Source organism: Rutidosis leptorrhynchoides, chromosome 5 (genome assembly GCF_046630445.1).
Source record: "Rutidosis leptorrhynchoides isolate AG116_Rl617_1_P2 chromosome 5, CSIRO_AGI_Rlap_v1, whole genome shotgun sequence".
Taxonomy (NCBI): domain Eukaryota; kingdom Viridiplantae; phylum Streptophyta; class Magnoliopsida; order Asterales; family Asteraceae; genus Rutidosis; species Rutidosis leptorrhynchoides.
The window spans coordinates 123,363,059-123,378,632 of record NC_092337.1 but is presented as its reverse complement, the minus strand read 5'-3'; the positions used below and the strand labels follow the sequence as shown (position 1 = coordinate 123,378,632).

The following is a 15,574-nucleotide window of genomic DNA, read 5'->3' as shown; positions in this document are numbered from 1 at the left end:
CTATCGAACGCTTTTTGAAAATCAACTTTAAAAATAAAACCTTTTTTTCGATTGTTCTTTAAGTAGTCTAAGGTTTCGTTTGCGATTAGTGCCCCGTCAAGAATGAACCTCCCTTTCAAAAACGCGCTTTGTTCAATACCGACAAGTGAGGGAATGACCTTCCGAAGCCTATTCGAAAGGATTTTAGCTATGATCTTGTAATAGCTTCCGATTAGACTAATTGGTCTAAAATCCCCGAGACCCGAAGGGTCAAGTTTTTTTGGAACAAGTGTGAAAAATGAAGCATTGTGTAGTGACCCGAACTTTTCCATGTTTATATATATTAATTGAGATTGATGTTTACATGATTAAATGTTTCCAACATGTTAAGCAATCAAACTTGTTAAGACTTGATTAATTGAAATAGGTTTCATATAGACAATTGACCACCCAAGTTGACCGGTGATTCACGAACGTTAAAACTTGTAAAAACTATATGATGACATATATATGGTTATATATATAGTTAACATGATATTATGATAAGTAAACATATCATTAATTATATTAACAATGAACTACATATGTAAAAACAAGACTACTAACTTAATGATTTTGAAACGAGACATATATGTAACGATTATCGTTGTAACGACATTTAATGTATATATATCATATTAAGAGATATTCGTACATCATAATATCATGATAATATAATAATTTAAAATCTCTTTTGATATTATAAACATTGGGTTAATAACATTTAACAAGATCGTTAACCTAAAGGTTTCAAAACAACATTTACATGTAACGACTAACGATGACTTAACGACTCAGTTAAAATGTATATACATGAAGTGTTTTAATATGTATTCATACACTTTTGAAAGACTTCAAGACACTTATCAAAATACTTCTACTTAACAAAAATGCTTACAATTACATCCTCGTTCAGTTTCATCAACAATTCTACTCGTATGCACCCGTATTCGTACTCGTACAATACACAGCTTTTAGATGTATGTACTATTGGTATATACACTCCAATGATCAGCTCTTAGCAGCCCATGTGAGTCACCTAACACATGTGGGAACCATCATTTGGCAACTAGCAAGAAATATCTCATAAAATTACAAAAATATGAGTAATCATTCATGACTTATTTACATGAAAACAAAATAACATATCCTTTATATCTAATCCATACACCAACGACCAAAAACACCTACAAACACTTTCATTCTTCAATTTTCTTCATCTAATTGATCTCTCTCAAGTTCTATCTTCAAGTTCTAAGTGTTCTTCATAAATTCCAAAAGTTCTAGTTACATAAAATCAAGAATACTTTCAAGTTTGCTAGCTCACTTCCAATCTTGTAAGGTGATCATCCAACCTCAAGAAATCTTTGTTTCTTACAGTAGGTTATCATTCTAATACAAGGTAATAATCATATTCAAACTTTGATTCAATTTCTATAACTATAACAATCTTATTTCAAGTGATGGTCTTACTTGAACTTGTTTTCGTGTCATGATTTTGCTTCAAGAACTTTGAGCCATCTAAGGATCCATTGAAGCTAGATCCATTTTTCTCTTTTCCAGTAGGTTCATCCAAGGAACTTAAGGTAGTAATGATGTTCATAACATCATTCGATTCATACATATAAAGCTATCTTATTCGAAGGTTTAAACTTGTAATCACTAGAACATAGTTTAGTTAATTCTAAACGTGTTCGCAAACAAAAGTTAATCCTTCTAACTTGACTTTTAAAATCAACTAAACACATGTTCTATATCTATATGATATGCTAACTTAATGATTTAAAACCTGGAAACACGAAAAACACCGTACAACCGGATTTACGCCGTCGTAGTAACACCGCGGACTGTTTTGGGTTAGTTAATTAAAAACTATGATAAACTTTGATTTAAAAGTTGTTATTCTGAGAAAATGATTTTTATTATGAACATGAAACTATATCCAAAAATTATGGTTAAACTCAAAGTGGAAGTATGTTTTCTAAAATGGTCATCTAGACGTCGTTCTTTCGACTAAAATGACTACCTTTACAAAAACGACTTGTAACTTATTTTTCCGACTAGAAACCTATACTTTTTTTGTTTAGATTCATAAAATAGAGTTCAATATGAAACCATAGCAATTTGATTCACTCAAAACGGATTTAAAATGAAGAAGTTATGGGTAAAACAAGATTGGATAATTTTTCTCATTTTAGCTACGTGAAAATTGGTAACAAATCTATTCCAACCATAACTTAATCAACTTGTATTATATATTATGTAATCTTGAGATACCATAGACACGTATACAATGTTTCGACCTATCATGTCGACACATCTATATATATTTCGGAACAACCATAGACACTCTATATGTGAATGTTGGAGTTAGCTATACAGGGTTGAGGTTGATTCCAAAATATATATAGTTTGAGTTGTGATCAATACTGAGATACGTATACACTGGGTCGTGGATTGATTCAAGATAATATTTATCGATTTATTTCTGTACATCTAACTGTGGACAACTAGTTGTAGGTTACTAACGAGGACAGCTGACTTAATAAACTTAAAACATCAAAATATATTAAAAGTGTTGTAAATATATTTTGAACATACTTTAATATATATGTATATATTGTTATAGGTTCGTGAATCAACCAGTGGCCAAGTCTTACTTCCCGACGAAGTAAAATCTGTGAAAGTGAGTTATAGTCCCACTTTTAAAATCTAATATTTTTGGGATGAGAATACATGCAGGTTTTATAAATGATTTACAAAATAGACACAAGTACGTGAAACTACATTCTATGGTTGAATTATCGAAATCGAATATGCCCCTTTTTATTAAGTCTGGTAATCTAAGAATTAGGGAACAGACACCCTAATTGACGCGAATCCTAAAGATAGATCTATTGGGCCTAACAAACCCCATCCAAAGTACCGGATGCTTTAGTACTTCGAAATTTATATCATATCCGAAGGGTGTCCCGGAATGATGGGGATATTCTTATATATGCATCTTGTTATTGTCGGTTACCAGGTGTTCACCATATGAATGATTTTTATCTCTATGTATGGGATGTGTATTGAAATATGAAATCTTGTGGTCTATTGTTACGATTTGATATATATAGGTTAAACCTATAACTCACCAACATTTTTGTTGACGTTTTAAGCATGTTTATTCTCAGGTGATTATTAAGAGCTTCCGCTGTCGCATACTTAAATAAGGACAAGATTTGGAGTCCATGCTTGTATGATATTGTGTAAAAACTGCATTCAAGAAACTTATTTTGTTGTAACATATTTGTATTGTAAACCATTATGTAATGGTCGTGTGTAAACAGGATATTTTAGATTATCATTATTTGATAATCTACGTAAAGCTTTTTAAACCTTTATTGATGAAATAAAGGTTATGGTTTGTTTAAAAATGAATGCAGTCTTTGAAAAACGTCTCATATAGAGGTCAAAACCTCGCAACGAAATCAATTAATATGGAACGTTTTTAATCAATAAGAACGGGACATTTCAGTTGGTATCAGAGCGTTGGTCTTAGAGAACCAGAAAATTTGCATTAGTGTGTCTTATCGAGTTTGTTAGGATGCATTAGTGAGTCTGGACTTCGACCGTGTTTTCTTTAAAAATGATTGCTTAACATTTTTGTTGGAAACTATATATTTTTAACATATGAATATTATGTGATATATTAATCTCTTAACGTGTTTGATATTATGTGATAGATGTCTACCTCTAAAACAAGTCCCATTGACTCACCTAATAATAATGAAGAGTCAAATGTAAATTGGAATGATTTGTGGACTGATTCACAAGTTCCCGAAGAGGAACCGGAAGAAGAGTCGGAACCGGAAGAAGAATCGGAACCGGAAGAAGAATCGGAACCGGATGAAGAAATAGAACCGGTGGGGGAAATAATAAAACGGTTAAGTAAAAGAGAATCCTCAACTAACCGACCAAGGTTAATTATGGTCAATGGTGTTTCCGCCAAGGAAGCAAAATATTGGGAGGATTACCAATTCTCCGATGAATCGGATTCCGACGAGAATTCCGATGATGTTATAGAAATTACCCCAACTGAATTTAAAAAGGCAAAAGAAAATAATAAGGGAAAGTGCATAAAAATAGAGAAATCTAATTCCAACCCCGATGAACTTTATATGTATCGTCAACCCCCGAAGTCCTTAAGTTGTAACAATGACCCGGGAACCTCTAAACCACCAGGTTTTTCTAAGCCAATGTGGACAACGACGGCTCGTATTAGGGGAACATCATATATCCCTAGAAACTTGGCAAAACGAACCAAAACCGAAGAAGAAGAAACGAGCGAGTCGGAATAAGATAGTTGTATTCGTGTGGTATAATATATGTAATATAGTGTTCTTATGCTTTATGATATATGTAAAAATTGCTTGTATTAATAAGTATTTTTTTATGAATCTAACTCTTGTCTATTTTACAGTTTAAAAACACAAAATGGATAGACAACCCAATATTTTAAGAGACCTACCCGGAGACATGATTGATGAAATCTTGTCTAGAGTCGGCCAGAATTCTTCGGCACAACTATTTAAGGCGAGATCAGTTTGTAAGACATTCGAAGAACGTTCCAAGAATGTCTTGGTTTATAAGAGACTTTCGTTTGAAAGATGGGGGATATCACATTGGGAAACCCATAAGTTACGATGTGTTTACTTTGACGCATATATTGCGGGGAACCCAAATGCTATTTTACGCAACGGGTTAAGAAATTATTTTGACTCAATATATCCGAATATTGGACTTCGTGATTTAGAAAAAGCGGCTAGCATGCAACATAAAGAAGCATGTTATGCTTACGGATTAGTAATGTTCGCTTCTCACCAAAGTGAGAACAAGAACATCGGGCTACAACTATTAAACAAAACGTTTCCACAAGTGACGGAGTCGGTAATTGGGGTAAGAAATGAGGTTTTTAGATTATTACGGGACTGTTGGACATTACGTAACCCTCGTCCCTTTGATGACGTTACAACACGCTGTCTTATCAACGGCCATAACGGTTATGTTGCACAAGACCAAGGATGGGAGGTAGTCCTAGTAAAACCAGAATGCATGACTTGTTTCTGGACGTATGAATTACGTGTCTTTATTGCCTTTGCTGAACGACTTGTGTACTAGCTAGAATTGTCTTCACAACTATCTTGTATCAAAGTTATTGTGTGCTATATTTCATGCTTTATGTAAAATAAGCGGTATTGTAAGTTTGTAAAATATTGTATAAAAGTTTGAACGCGAAATATTATTATAATCAGTTTTTCATATAGAATTGTAGTAGTTGAATTGTATATTAGCTACTAAGTATGAACTTAACGGGTAGGTACTACCCGAATTTAAACTTATAAAACGCTAATATGAAGAAAAAGCTTTTATAAATGAGTTCATATTATGCTACGAAATACTATTAACTACTCTTAATATTCTGTATGATTAACTTGTTCCATTTAACTATTTTGAAGGAAATGGCACCGACTACTCGACACACCGTGAATATGAATGAAGAGGAATTCCGTACTTTTCTAGCTTCAAACATAGCCGCAGTACAGGCTGCGCTACATACCAACAATAACCTTGGATCTAGCAGTACAGGAAATCGTGTAGGATGCACCTACAAAGAATTCACTGCCTGCAAACCTTTGGAATTTGATGGAACCGAAGGACCGATCGGATTGAAACGGTGGACCGAGAAGGTCGAATCGGTGTTTGCCATAAGTAAGTGTACTGAAGAGGACAAAGTGAAGTACGCTACGCATACCTTCACAGGTTCTGCGTTAACATGGTGGAATACCTATCTAGAGCAAGTGGGACAAGACGATGCGTACGCACTACCGTGGTCAGCATTCAAGCACTTGATGAACGAGAAGTACCGTCCCAGAACCGAGGTCAATAAACTCAAGACAGAACTTAGAGGGTTACGAACCCAAGGATTTGATATTACCACGTACGAAAGACGATTCACAGAATTGTGCCTATTGTGTCCGGGAGCATTCGAAGATGAGGAAGAGAAGATCGACGCATTTGTGAAAGGATTACCGGAAAGAATCCAAGAAGACATAAGTTCACACGAGCCCGCCTCTATACAACAGGCATGTAGAATGGCTCACAAACTAGTGAATCAGATTGAAGAAAGAATTAAAGAACAGACTGCTGAAGAGGCCAATGTGAAGCAAGTCAAAAGAAAGTGGGAGGAAAACGGTGATAAGAATCACCAATACAACAACAACAGCAATTACAACAATAATCGCAACAATTATCCCAACAATCGCAACATCAATCGCAACTACAACAAACGGCCCAACAACAACAACAACAACAACAACAGCAACTACAACAATCATCCCAACAACAATAATAACCGCAACAACAACAACAATCAGAAGCAGCTATGCCAAAGGTGTGAAAAGAATCACTCGGGGTTCTGCACCAAATTTTGCAACAAGTGTAAAAGAAATGGTCATAGCGCGGCGAAGTGTGAGGTCTACGGACCAGGGGTTAATAGAACGAAAGGAACAAATGGTGTCGGAACGAGTAATGGCGGAGCAAGTAGTGTCGAAGCAAGTTATGCCAATGTAGTTTGTTATAAATGTGGAAAACCAGGCCACATTATTAGAAATTGCCCGAACCAGGAGAACACGAATGGACAAGGCCGTGGAAGAGTTTTCAATATTAATGCGGTAGAGGCACAGGAAGACCCGGAGCTTGTTACGGGTACGTTTCTTATTGACAATAAATCTGCTTACGTTTTATTTGATTCGGGTGCGGATAGAAGCTATATGAGTAGAAATTTTTGTGCTAAATTAAGTTGTCCATTGACGCCTTTGGATAGTAAATTTTTACTCGAATTAGCAAATGGTAAATTAATTTCAGCAGATAATATATGTCGGAATCGAGAAATTAAACTGGTTAGCGAAACATTTAAGATTGATTTGATACCAGTAGAGTTAGGGAGTTTTGATGTGATAATCGGTATGGACTGGTTGAAAGAAGTGAAAGCGGAGATCGTTTGTTACAAAAATGCAATTCGCATTATACGAGAAAAAGGAAAACCCTTAATGGTGTACGGAGAAAAGGGCAACACGAAGCTACATCTTATTAGTAATTTGAAGGCACAAAAACTAATAAGAAAAGGTTGCTATGCTGTTCTATCACACGTCGAGAAAGTACAAACTGAAGAAAAGAGCATCAATGATGTTCCCATTGCAAAAGAATTTCCCGATGTATTTCCGAAAGAATTACCGGGATTACCCCCACATCGATCCGTTGAATTTCAAATAGATCTTGTACCAGGAGCTGCACCAATAGCTCGTGCTCCTTACAGACTCGCACCCAGCGAGATGAAAGAACTGCAAAGCCAATTACAAGAACTTTTAGAGCGTGGTTTCATTCGACCAAGCACATCACCGTGGGGAGCTCCTGTTTTGTTTGTCAAGAAGAAAGATGGTACATTCAGGTTGTGTATCGACTACCGAGAGTTGAACAAACTTACCATCAAGAACCGCTACCCACTACCGAGAATCGACGACTTATTTGATCAACTACAAGGCTCGTCTGTTTATTCAAAGATTGACTTACGTTCCGGGTATCATCAAATGCGGGTGAAAGAAGATGATATTCCAAAGACTGCTTTCAGAACACGTTACGGTCATTACGAGTTTATGGTCATGCCGTTTGGTTTAACTAATGCACCAGCTGTGTTCATGGACCTTATGAACCGAGTGTGTGGACCATACCTTGACAAGTTTGTCATTGTTTTCATTGATGACATACTTATTTACTCAAAGAATGACCAAGAACACGGTGAACATTTGAGAAAAGTGTTAGAAGTATTGAGGAAGGAAGAATTGTACGCTAAGTTTTCAAAGTGTGCATTTTGGTTGGAAGAAGTTCAATTCCTCGGTCACATAGTGAACAAAGAAGGTATTAAGGTGGATCCGGCAAAGATAGAAACTGTTGAAAAGTGGGAAACCCCGAAAACTCCGAAACACATACGCCAGTTTTTAGGACTAGCTGGTTACTACAGAAGGTTCATCCAAGACTTTTCCAGAATAGCAAAACCCTTGACTGCATTAACGCATAAAGGGAAGAAATTTGAATGGAATGATGAACAAGAGAAAGCGTTTCAGTTATTGAAGAAAAAGCTAACTACGGCACCTATATTGTCATTGCCTGAAGGGAATGATGATTTTGTGATTTATTGTGATGCATCAAAGCAAGGTCTCGGTTGTGTATTAATGCAACGAACGAAGGTGATTGCTTATGCGTCTAGACAATTGAAGATTCACGAACAAAATTATACGACGCATGATTTGGAATTAGGCGCGGTTGTTTTTGCATTAAAGACTTGGAGGCACTACTTATATGGGGTCAAAAGTATTATATATACCGACCACAAAAGTCTTCAACACATATTTAATCAGAAACAACTGAATATGAGGCAGCGTAGGTGGATTGAATTATTGAATGATTACGATTTTGAGATTTGTTACCACCCGGGGAAGGCAAATGTGGTAGCCGATGCCTTGAGCAGGAAGGATAGAGAACCCATTCGAGTAAAATCTATGAATATAATGATTCATAATAACATTACTACTCAAATAAAGGAGGCGCAACAAGGAGTTTTAAAAGAGGGAAATTTAAAGGATGAAATACCCAAAGGATCGGAGAAACATCTTAATATTCGGGAAGACGGAACCCGGTATAGGGCTGAAAGGGTTTGGGTACCAAAATTTGGAGATATGAGAGAAATGGTACTTAGAGAAGCTCATAAAACCAGATACTCAATACATCCTGGAACGGGGAAGATGTACAAGGATCTCAAGAAACATTTTTGGTGGCCGGGTATGAAAGCCGATGTTGCTAAATACGTAGGAGAATGTTTGACGTGTTCTAAGGTCAAAGCTGAGCATCAGAAACCATCAGGTCTACTTCAACAACCCGAAATCCCGGAATGGAAATGGGAAAACATTACCATGGATTTCATCACTAAATTGCCAAGGACTGCAAGTGGTTTTGATACTATTTGGGTAATAGTTGATCGTCTCACCAAATCAGCACACTTCCTACCAATAAGAGAAGATGACAAGATGGAGAAGTTAGCACGACTGTATTTGAAGGAAGTCGTCTCCAGACATGGAATACCAATCTCTATTATCTCTGATAGGGATGGCAGATTTATTTCAAGATTCTGGCAGACATTACAGCAAGCATTAGGAACTCGTCTAGACATGAGTACTGCCTATCATCCACAAACTGATGGGCAGAGCGAAAGGACGATACAAACGCTTGAAGACATGCTACGAGCATGTGTTATTGATTTCGGAAACAGTTGGGATCGACATCTACCGTTAGCAGAATTTTCCTACAACAACAGCTACCATTCAAGCATTGAGATGGCGCCGTTTGAAGCACTTTATGGTAGAAAGTGCAGGTCTCCGATTTGTTGGAGTGAGGTGGGGGATAGACAGATTACGGGTCCGGAGATTATACAAGAAACTACCGAGAAGATCATCCAAATTCAACAACGGTTGAAAACCGCCCAAAGTCGACAAAAGAGCTACGCTGACATTAAAAGAAAAGATATAGAATTTGAAATTGGAGAGATGGTCATGCTTAAAGTTTCACCTTGGAAAGGCGTTGTTCGATTTGGTAAACGAGGGAAATTAAATCCAAGGTATATTGGACCATTCAAGATTATTGATCGTGTCGGACCAGTAGCTTACCGACTTGAGTTACCTCAACAACTCGCGGCTGTACATAACACATTCCACGTCTCGAATTTGAAGAAATGTTTTGCTAAAGAAGATCTCACTATTCCGTTAGATGAAATCCAAATCAACGAAAAACTCCAATTCATCGAAGAACCCGTCGAAATAATGGATCGTGAGGTTAAAAGACTTAAGCAAAACAAGATACCAATTGTTAAGGTTCGATGGAATGCTCGTAGAGGACCCGAGTTCACCTGGGAGCGTGAAGATCAGATGAAGAAGAAATACCCGCATCTATTTCCAGAAGATTCGTCAACACCTTCAACAGCTTAAAATTTCGAGACGAAATTTATTTAACGGGTAGGTACTGTAGTGACCCGAACTTTTCCATGTTTATATATATTAATTGAGATTGATGTTTACATGATTAAATGTTTCCAACATGTTAAGCAATCAAACTTGTTAAGACTTGATTAATTGAAATAGGTTTCATATAGACAATTGACCACCCAAGTTGACCGGTGATTCACGAACGTTAAAACTTGTAAAAACTATATGATGACATATATATGGTTATATATATAGTTAACATGATATTATGATAAGTAAACATATCATTAATTATATTAACAATGAACTACATATGTAAAAACAAGACTACTAACTTAATGATTTTGAAACGAGACATATATGTAACGATTATCGTTGTAACGACATTTAATGTATATATATCATATTAAGAGATATTCGTACATCATAATATCATGATAATATAATAATTTAAAATCTCTTTTGATATTATAAACATTGGGTTAATAACATTTAACAAGATCGTTAACCTAAAGGTTTCAAAACAACATTTACATGTAACGACTAACGATGACTTAACGACTCAGTTAAAATGTATATACATGAAGTGTTTTAATATGTATTCATACACTTTTGAAAGACTTCAAGACACTTATCAAAATACTTCTACTTAACAAAAATGCTTACAATTACATCCTCGTTCAGTTTCATCAACAATTCTACTCGTATGCACCCGTATTCGTACTCGTACAATACACAGCTTTTAGATGTATGTACTATTGGTATATACACTCCAATGATCAGCTCTTAGCAGCCCATGTGAGTCACCTAACACATGTGGGAACCATCATTTGGCAACTAGCAAGAAATATCTCATAAAATTACAAAAATATGAGTAATCATTCATGACTTATTTACATGAAAACAAAATAACATATCCTTTATATCTAATCCATACACCAACGACCAAAAACACCTACAAACACTTTCATTCTTCAATTTTCTTCATCTAATTGATCTCTCTCAAGTTCTATCTTCAAGTTCTAAGTGTTCTTCATAAATTCCAAAAGTTCTAGTTACATAAAATCAAGAATACTTTCAAGTTTGCTAGCTCACTTCCAATCTTGTAAGGTGATCATCCAACCTCAAGAAATCTTTGTTTCTTACAGTAGGTTATCATTCTAATACAAGGTAATAATCATATTCAAACTTTGATTCAATTTCTATAACTATAACAATCTTATTTCAAGTGATGGTCTTACTTGAACTTGTTTTCGTGTCATGATTTTGCTTCAAGAACTTTGAGCCATCTAAGGATCCATTGAAGCTAGATCCATTTTTCTCTTTTCCAGTAGGTTCATCCAAGGAACTTAAGGTAGTAATGATGTTCATAACATCATTCGATTCATACATATAAAGCTATCTTATTCGAAGGTTTAAACTTGTAATCACTAGAACATAGTTTAGTTAATTCTAAACGTGTTCGCAAACAAAAGTTAATCCTTCTAACTTGACTTTTAAAATCAACTAAACACATGTTCTATATCTATATGATATGCTAACTTAATGATTTAAAACCTGGAAACACGAAAAACACCGTACAACCGGATTTACGCCGTCGTAGTAACACCGCGGACTGTTTTGGGTTAGTTAATTAAAAACTATGATAAACTTTGATTTAAAAGTTGTTATTCTGAGAAAATGATTTTTATTATGAACATGAAACTATATCCAAAAATTATGGTTAAACTCAAAGTGGAAGTATGTTTTCTAAAATGGTCATCTAGACGTCGTTCTTTCGACTAAAATGACTACCTTTACAAAAACGACTTGTAACTTATTTTTCCGACTAGAAACCTATACTTTTTTTGTTTAGATTCATAAAATAGAGTTCAATATGAAACCATAGCAATTTGATTCACTCAAAACGGATTTAAAATGAAGAAGTTATGGGTAAAACAAGATTGGATAATTTTTCTCATTTTAGCTACGTGAAAATTGGTAACAAATCTATTCCAACCATAACTTAATCAACTTGTATTATATATTATGTAATCTTGAGATACCATAGACACGTATACAATGTTTCGACCTATCATGTCGACACATCTATATATATTTCGGAACAACCATAGACACTCTATATGTGAATGTTGGAGTTAGCTATACAGGGTTGAGGTTGATTCCAAAATATATATAGTTTGAGTTGTGATCAATACTGAGATACGTATACACTGGGTCGTGGATTGATTCAAGATAATATTTATCGATTTATTTCTGTACATCTAACTGTGGACAACTAGTTGTAGGTTACTAACGAGGACAGCTGACTTAATAAACTTAAAACATCAAAATATATTAAAAGTGTTGTAAATATATTTTGAACATACTTTAATATATATGTATATATTGTTATAGGTTCGTGAATCAACCAGTGGCCAAGTCTTACTTCCCGACGAAGTAAAATCTGTGAAAGTGAGTTATAGTCCCACTTTTAAAATCTAATATTTTTGGGATGAGAATACATGCAGGTTTTATAAATGATTTACAAAATAGACACAAGTACGTGAAACTACATTCTATGGTTGAATTATCGAAATCGAATATGCCCCTTTTTATTAAGTCTGGTAATCTAAGAATTAGGGAACAGACACCCTAATTGACGCGAATCCTAAAGATAGATCTATTGGGCCTAACAAACCCCATCCAAAGTACCGGATGCTTTAGTACTTCGAAATTTATATCATATCCGAAGGGTGTCCCGGAATGATGGGGATATTCTTATATATGCATCTTGTTATTGTCGGTTACCAGGTGTTCACCATATGAATGATTTTTATCTCTATGTATGGGATGTGTATTGAAATATGAAATCTTGTGGTCTATTGTTACGATTTGATATATATAGGTTAAACCTATAACTCACCAACATTTTTGTTGACGTTTTAAGCATGTTTATTCTCAGGTGATTATTAAGAGCTTCCGCTGTCGCATACTTAAATAAGGACAAGATTTGGAGTCCATGCTTGTATGATATTGTGTAAAAACTGCATTCAAGAAACTTATTTTGTTGTAACATATTTGTATTGTAAACCATTATGTAATGGTCGTGTGTAAACAGGATATTTTAGATTATCATTATTTGATAATCTACGTAAAGCTTTTTAAACCTTTATTGATGAAATAAAGGTTATGGTTTGTTTAAAAATGAATGCAGTCTTTGAAAAACGTCTCATATAGAGGTCAAAACCTCGCAACGAAATCAATTAATATGGAACGTTTTTAATCAATAAGAACGGGACATTTCACATTGCACCCTTTTGAAAACTCTCGTTTTTCCCAAAACCAATTAATCGCCTCGATAAGATCGGTCTTAATGATGTTCCAACGTTTTTTTTTTATATAAAACCTCATATTAAAACCATCCGGCCCGGGGGCCTTCGTACTACTGCAATCACCTATGGCCTCATGTATTTCACTTTCTGAAAATTTAGCTTCTAAGGATTCTGCCTCGTGTGCTGAAATAGTCGGGTAGGAGAGGTCCTCCAATGAAGGTCTTGAAACAATCGGTTCTTGAATGGCCTGTTTAAAGTGATTAAAAAATTCATTTTTTATGTCGTGTGGATTTTCATTCCTACACCCATCGATTGTTAACCCCCGGATATTACACTTGTTGTATTTATTACGGATCATCGAGTGGAAATATTTGGTGTTTTCATTCCCTTCTAAATTCCATTTGATACGCAATTTTTGCTTTAACCCATTTGATTTGATTCTTTCTTTATCCATCCAACCTTTCCTAGCTTCTTTCCAAGATTCAAGATCTGAAGTAGAAAGTACTGATGTTTCGGCTTGGAATCAAGGTTTAAGGCCTTGAACTTGAGAAATTCAATTTCATCATCAATTTCCCCAAACTTGTCTTTACTCCAAGATCTAAGTGATTGATTAAAATCTTTGAGTTTTCTAAGAAAGTGACAATCTTTTCGGCTACCATTAACAGAAGCATCATGCTAAGCCTTCTCAATGACCAAATCAACATCCTTTTCGTCTAACCAAACATCGAATATTTTGAACAGTTTAGGACCAAAGTTTTTGACCTCATCTTTTAAAAGGATCGGGCAATGATCGGTTTTGTCTCTATCTAAAGCAACAGCCGAAAGTTTTCTCCATTGTTGATGGAACTTTTCTGAAACGAGAAACCTATCTATCTTGCTAAACTTAGTACCTTCATCGCTAACCCATGTGAAGAACCGACCACCGATTAGGATGTCTATCAAGCTATTGGACACGATAAAATTGTTAAAGTTTTTTGCAGGACTTTCAATAAAGACGCAATTGAAATGTTTTGACTGATCCCTAACCTCATTAAAATCCCCGCAAAGGACCCACGCTTCATCACGACTTGCTATAACATTAGAAAGTGAGTCCCATAATTTCTGTTTTTTTGAATCTTCGTGTGGGCCGTAAACGTTTAGAATATTAAGGATCATATCATTGGATTTCCACTTGTCCCGAACACCAATTACACACTCAAACGCAATAATTTCAATAGCCTCAAAGAAACGAGTATCCCAAATAAACAGTTGCCCACCCGACTTTCCTACCATTTCTCATTGTATAAAAGCAGAGGATCCCCAAACAGACTCGACCTAATTTCTATCCATCAAATGCAATTTGGTTTCCTGTAGTGCTAGGAACATTGGTTTTTCTTTTGCTAACAATTTTTTTAAATACCCGAGTTTACAGTCTTTCCCGAAACAAAATCCCCTAATATTGTAAGATAACATTAACATAAATACAATATCATTACGAATAGGATGGGGAAAAACTTACTGGCCAGAGGAATGCTTCCTCTGCCACTTTAACCCCAATTGCCGTCCAAACTCGTATACATTTACACAGTTGAGGGGCTTATGTGAGTAGGACGAACTTGTAGAATTTTCTGACTCGCCTCGGCCTTTATTAGAAACTATAGGAATTTGTTGCGGTTGTGGCTTTTTAGGGATGTCAATTGGTTGTTGGGTTGATGTTTGACTACTCCTGCATACACAGGAAGTGCACCTTGAACGAATAGGTTGGTTAACAGGTTTAGGTTTCCGGGCAACATTCTTAATATTAATCATTCGTGACGAGGATTTCCACTTTTGAATACTTGTCCAATAGCAATTCCTCTTATTTCTGTTAACGATTTTATATCTCTTGCTCGAGTTTTTGATTTCTTTGTCGCCTGATTTATCGTCTGGAATGTCACAGTGTGGGGGTAGGTTTTGAAACGATTCACTGATGTCATCATCCTCATGGATAAGTTTGTATTGCTTTATTGGGCTATGTTGTTTGGATGAATCTGGTTTGGTAAAATCTGGTTTCGGGTGGCCTAACTCTTCCATGAAGCTGTCATCATCATTTGGGCCCAAATGGCTGTATGGTTTGGATGGGGTGTGGATAGGCCTAGGACTTGGTTCAGAGACATGGTTTGGGCTTATATTGCCAGGAAATCATTT

The 15,574-nt window shown here is 35.5% G+C and overlaps 1 protein-coding gene across 1 annotated transcript; it reads right to left on the bottom strand.

Annotated features, from left to right (window-relative positions):
* Positions 1–14,083: 14,083 nt before the first annotated feature.
* On the bottom strand, positions 14,084–14,680 carry LOC139848989 (uncharacterized). The gene has a single exon (XM_071838667.1). The coding sequence runs from the start codon at positions 14,678–14,680 to the stop codon at positions 14,084–14,086; it is 597 nt and encodes a 198-aa protein (XP_071694768.1).
* Positions 14,681–15,574: the final 894 nt, after the last annotated feature.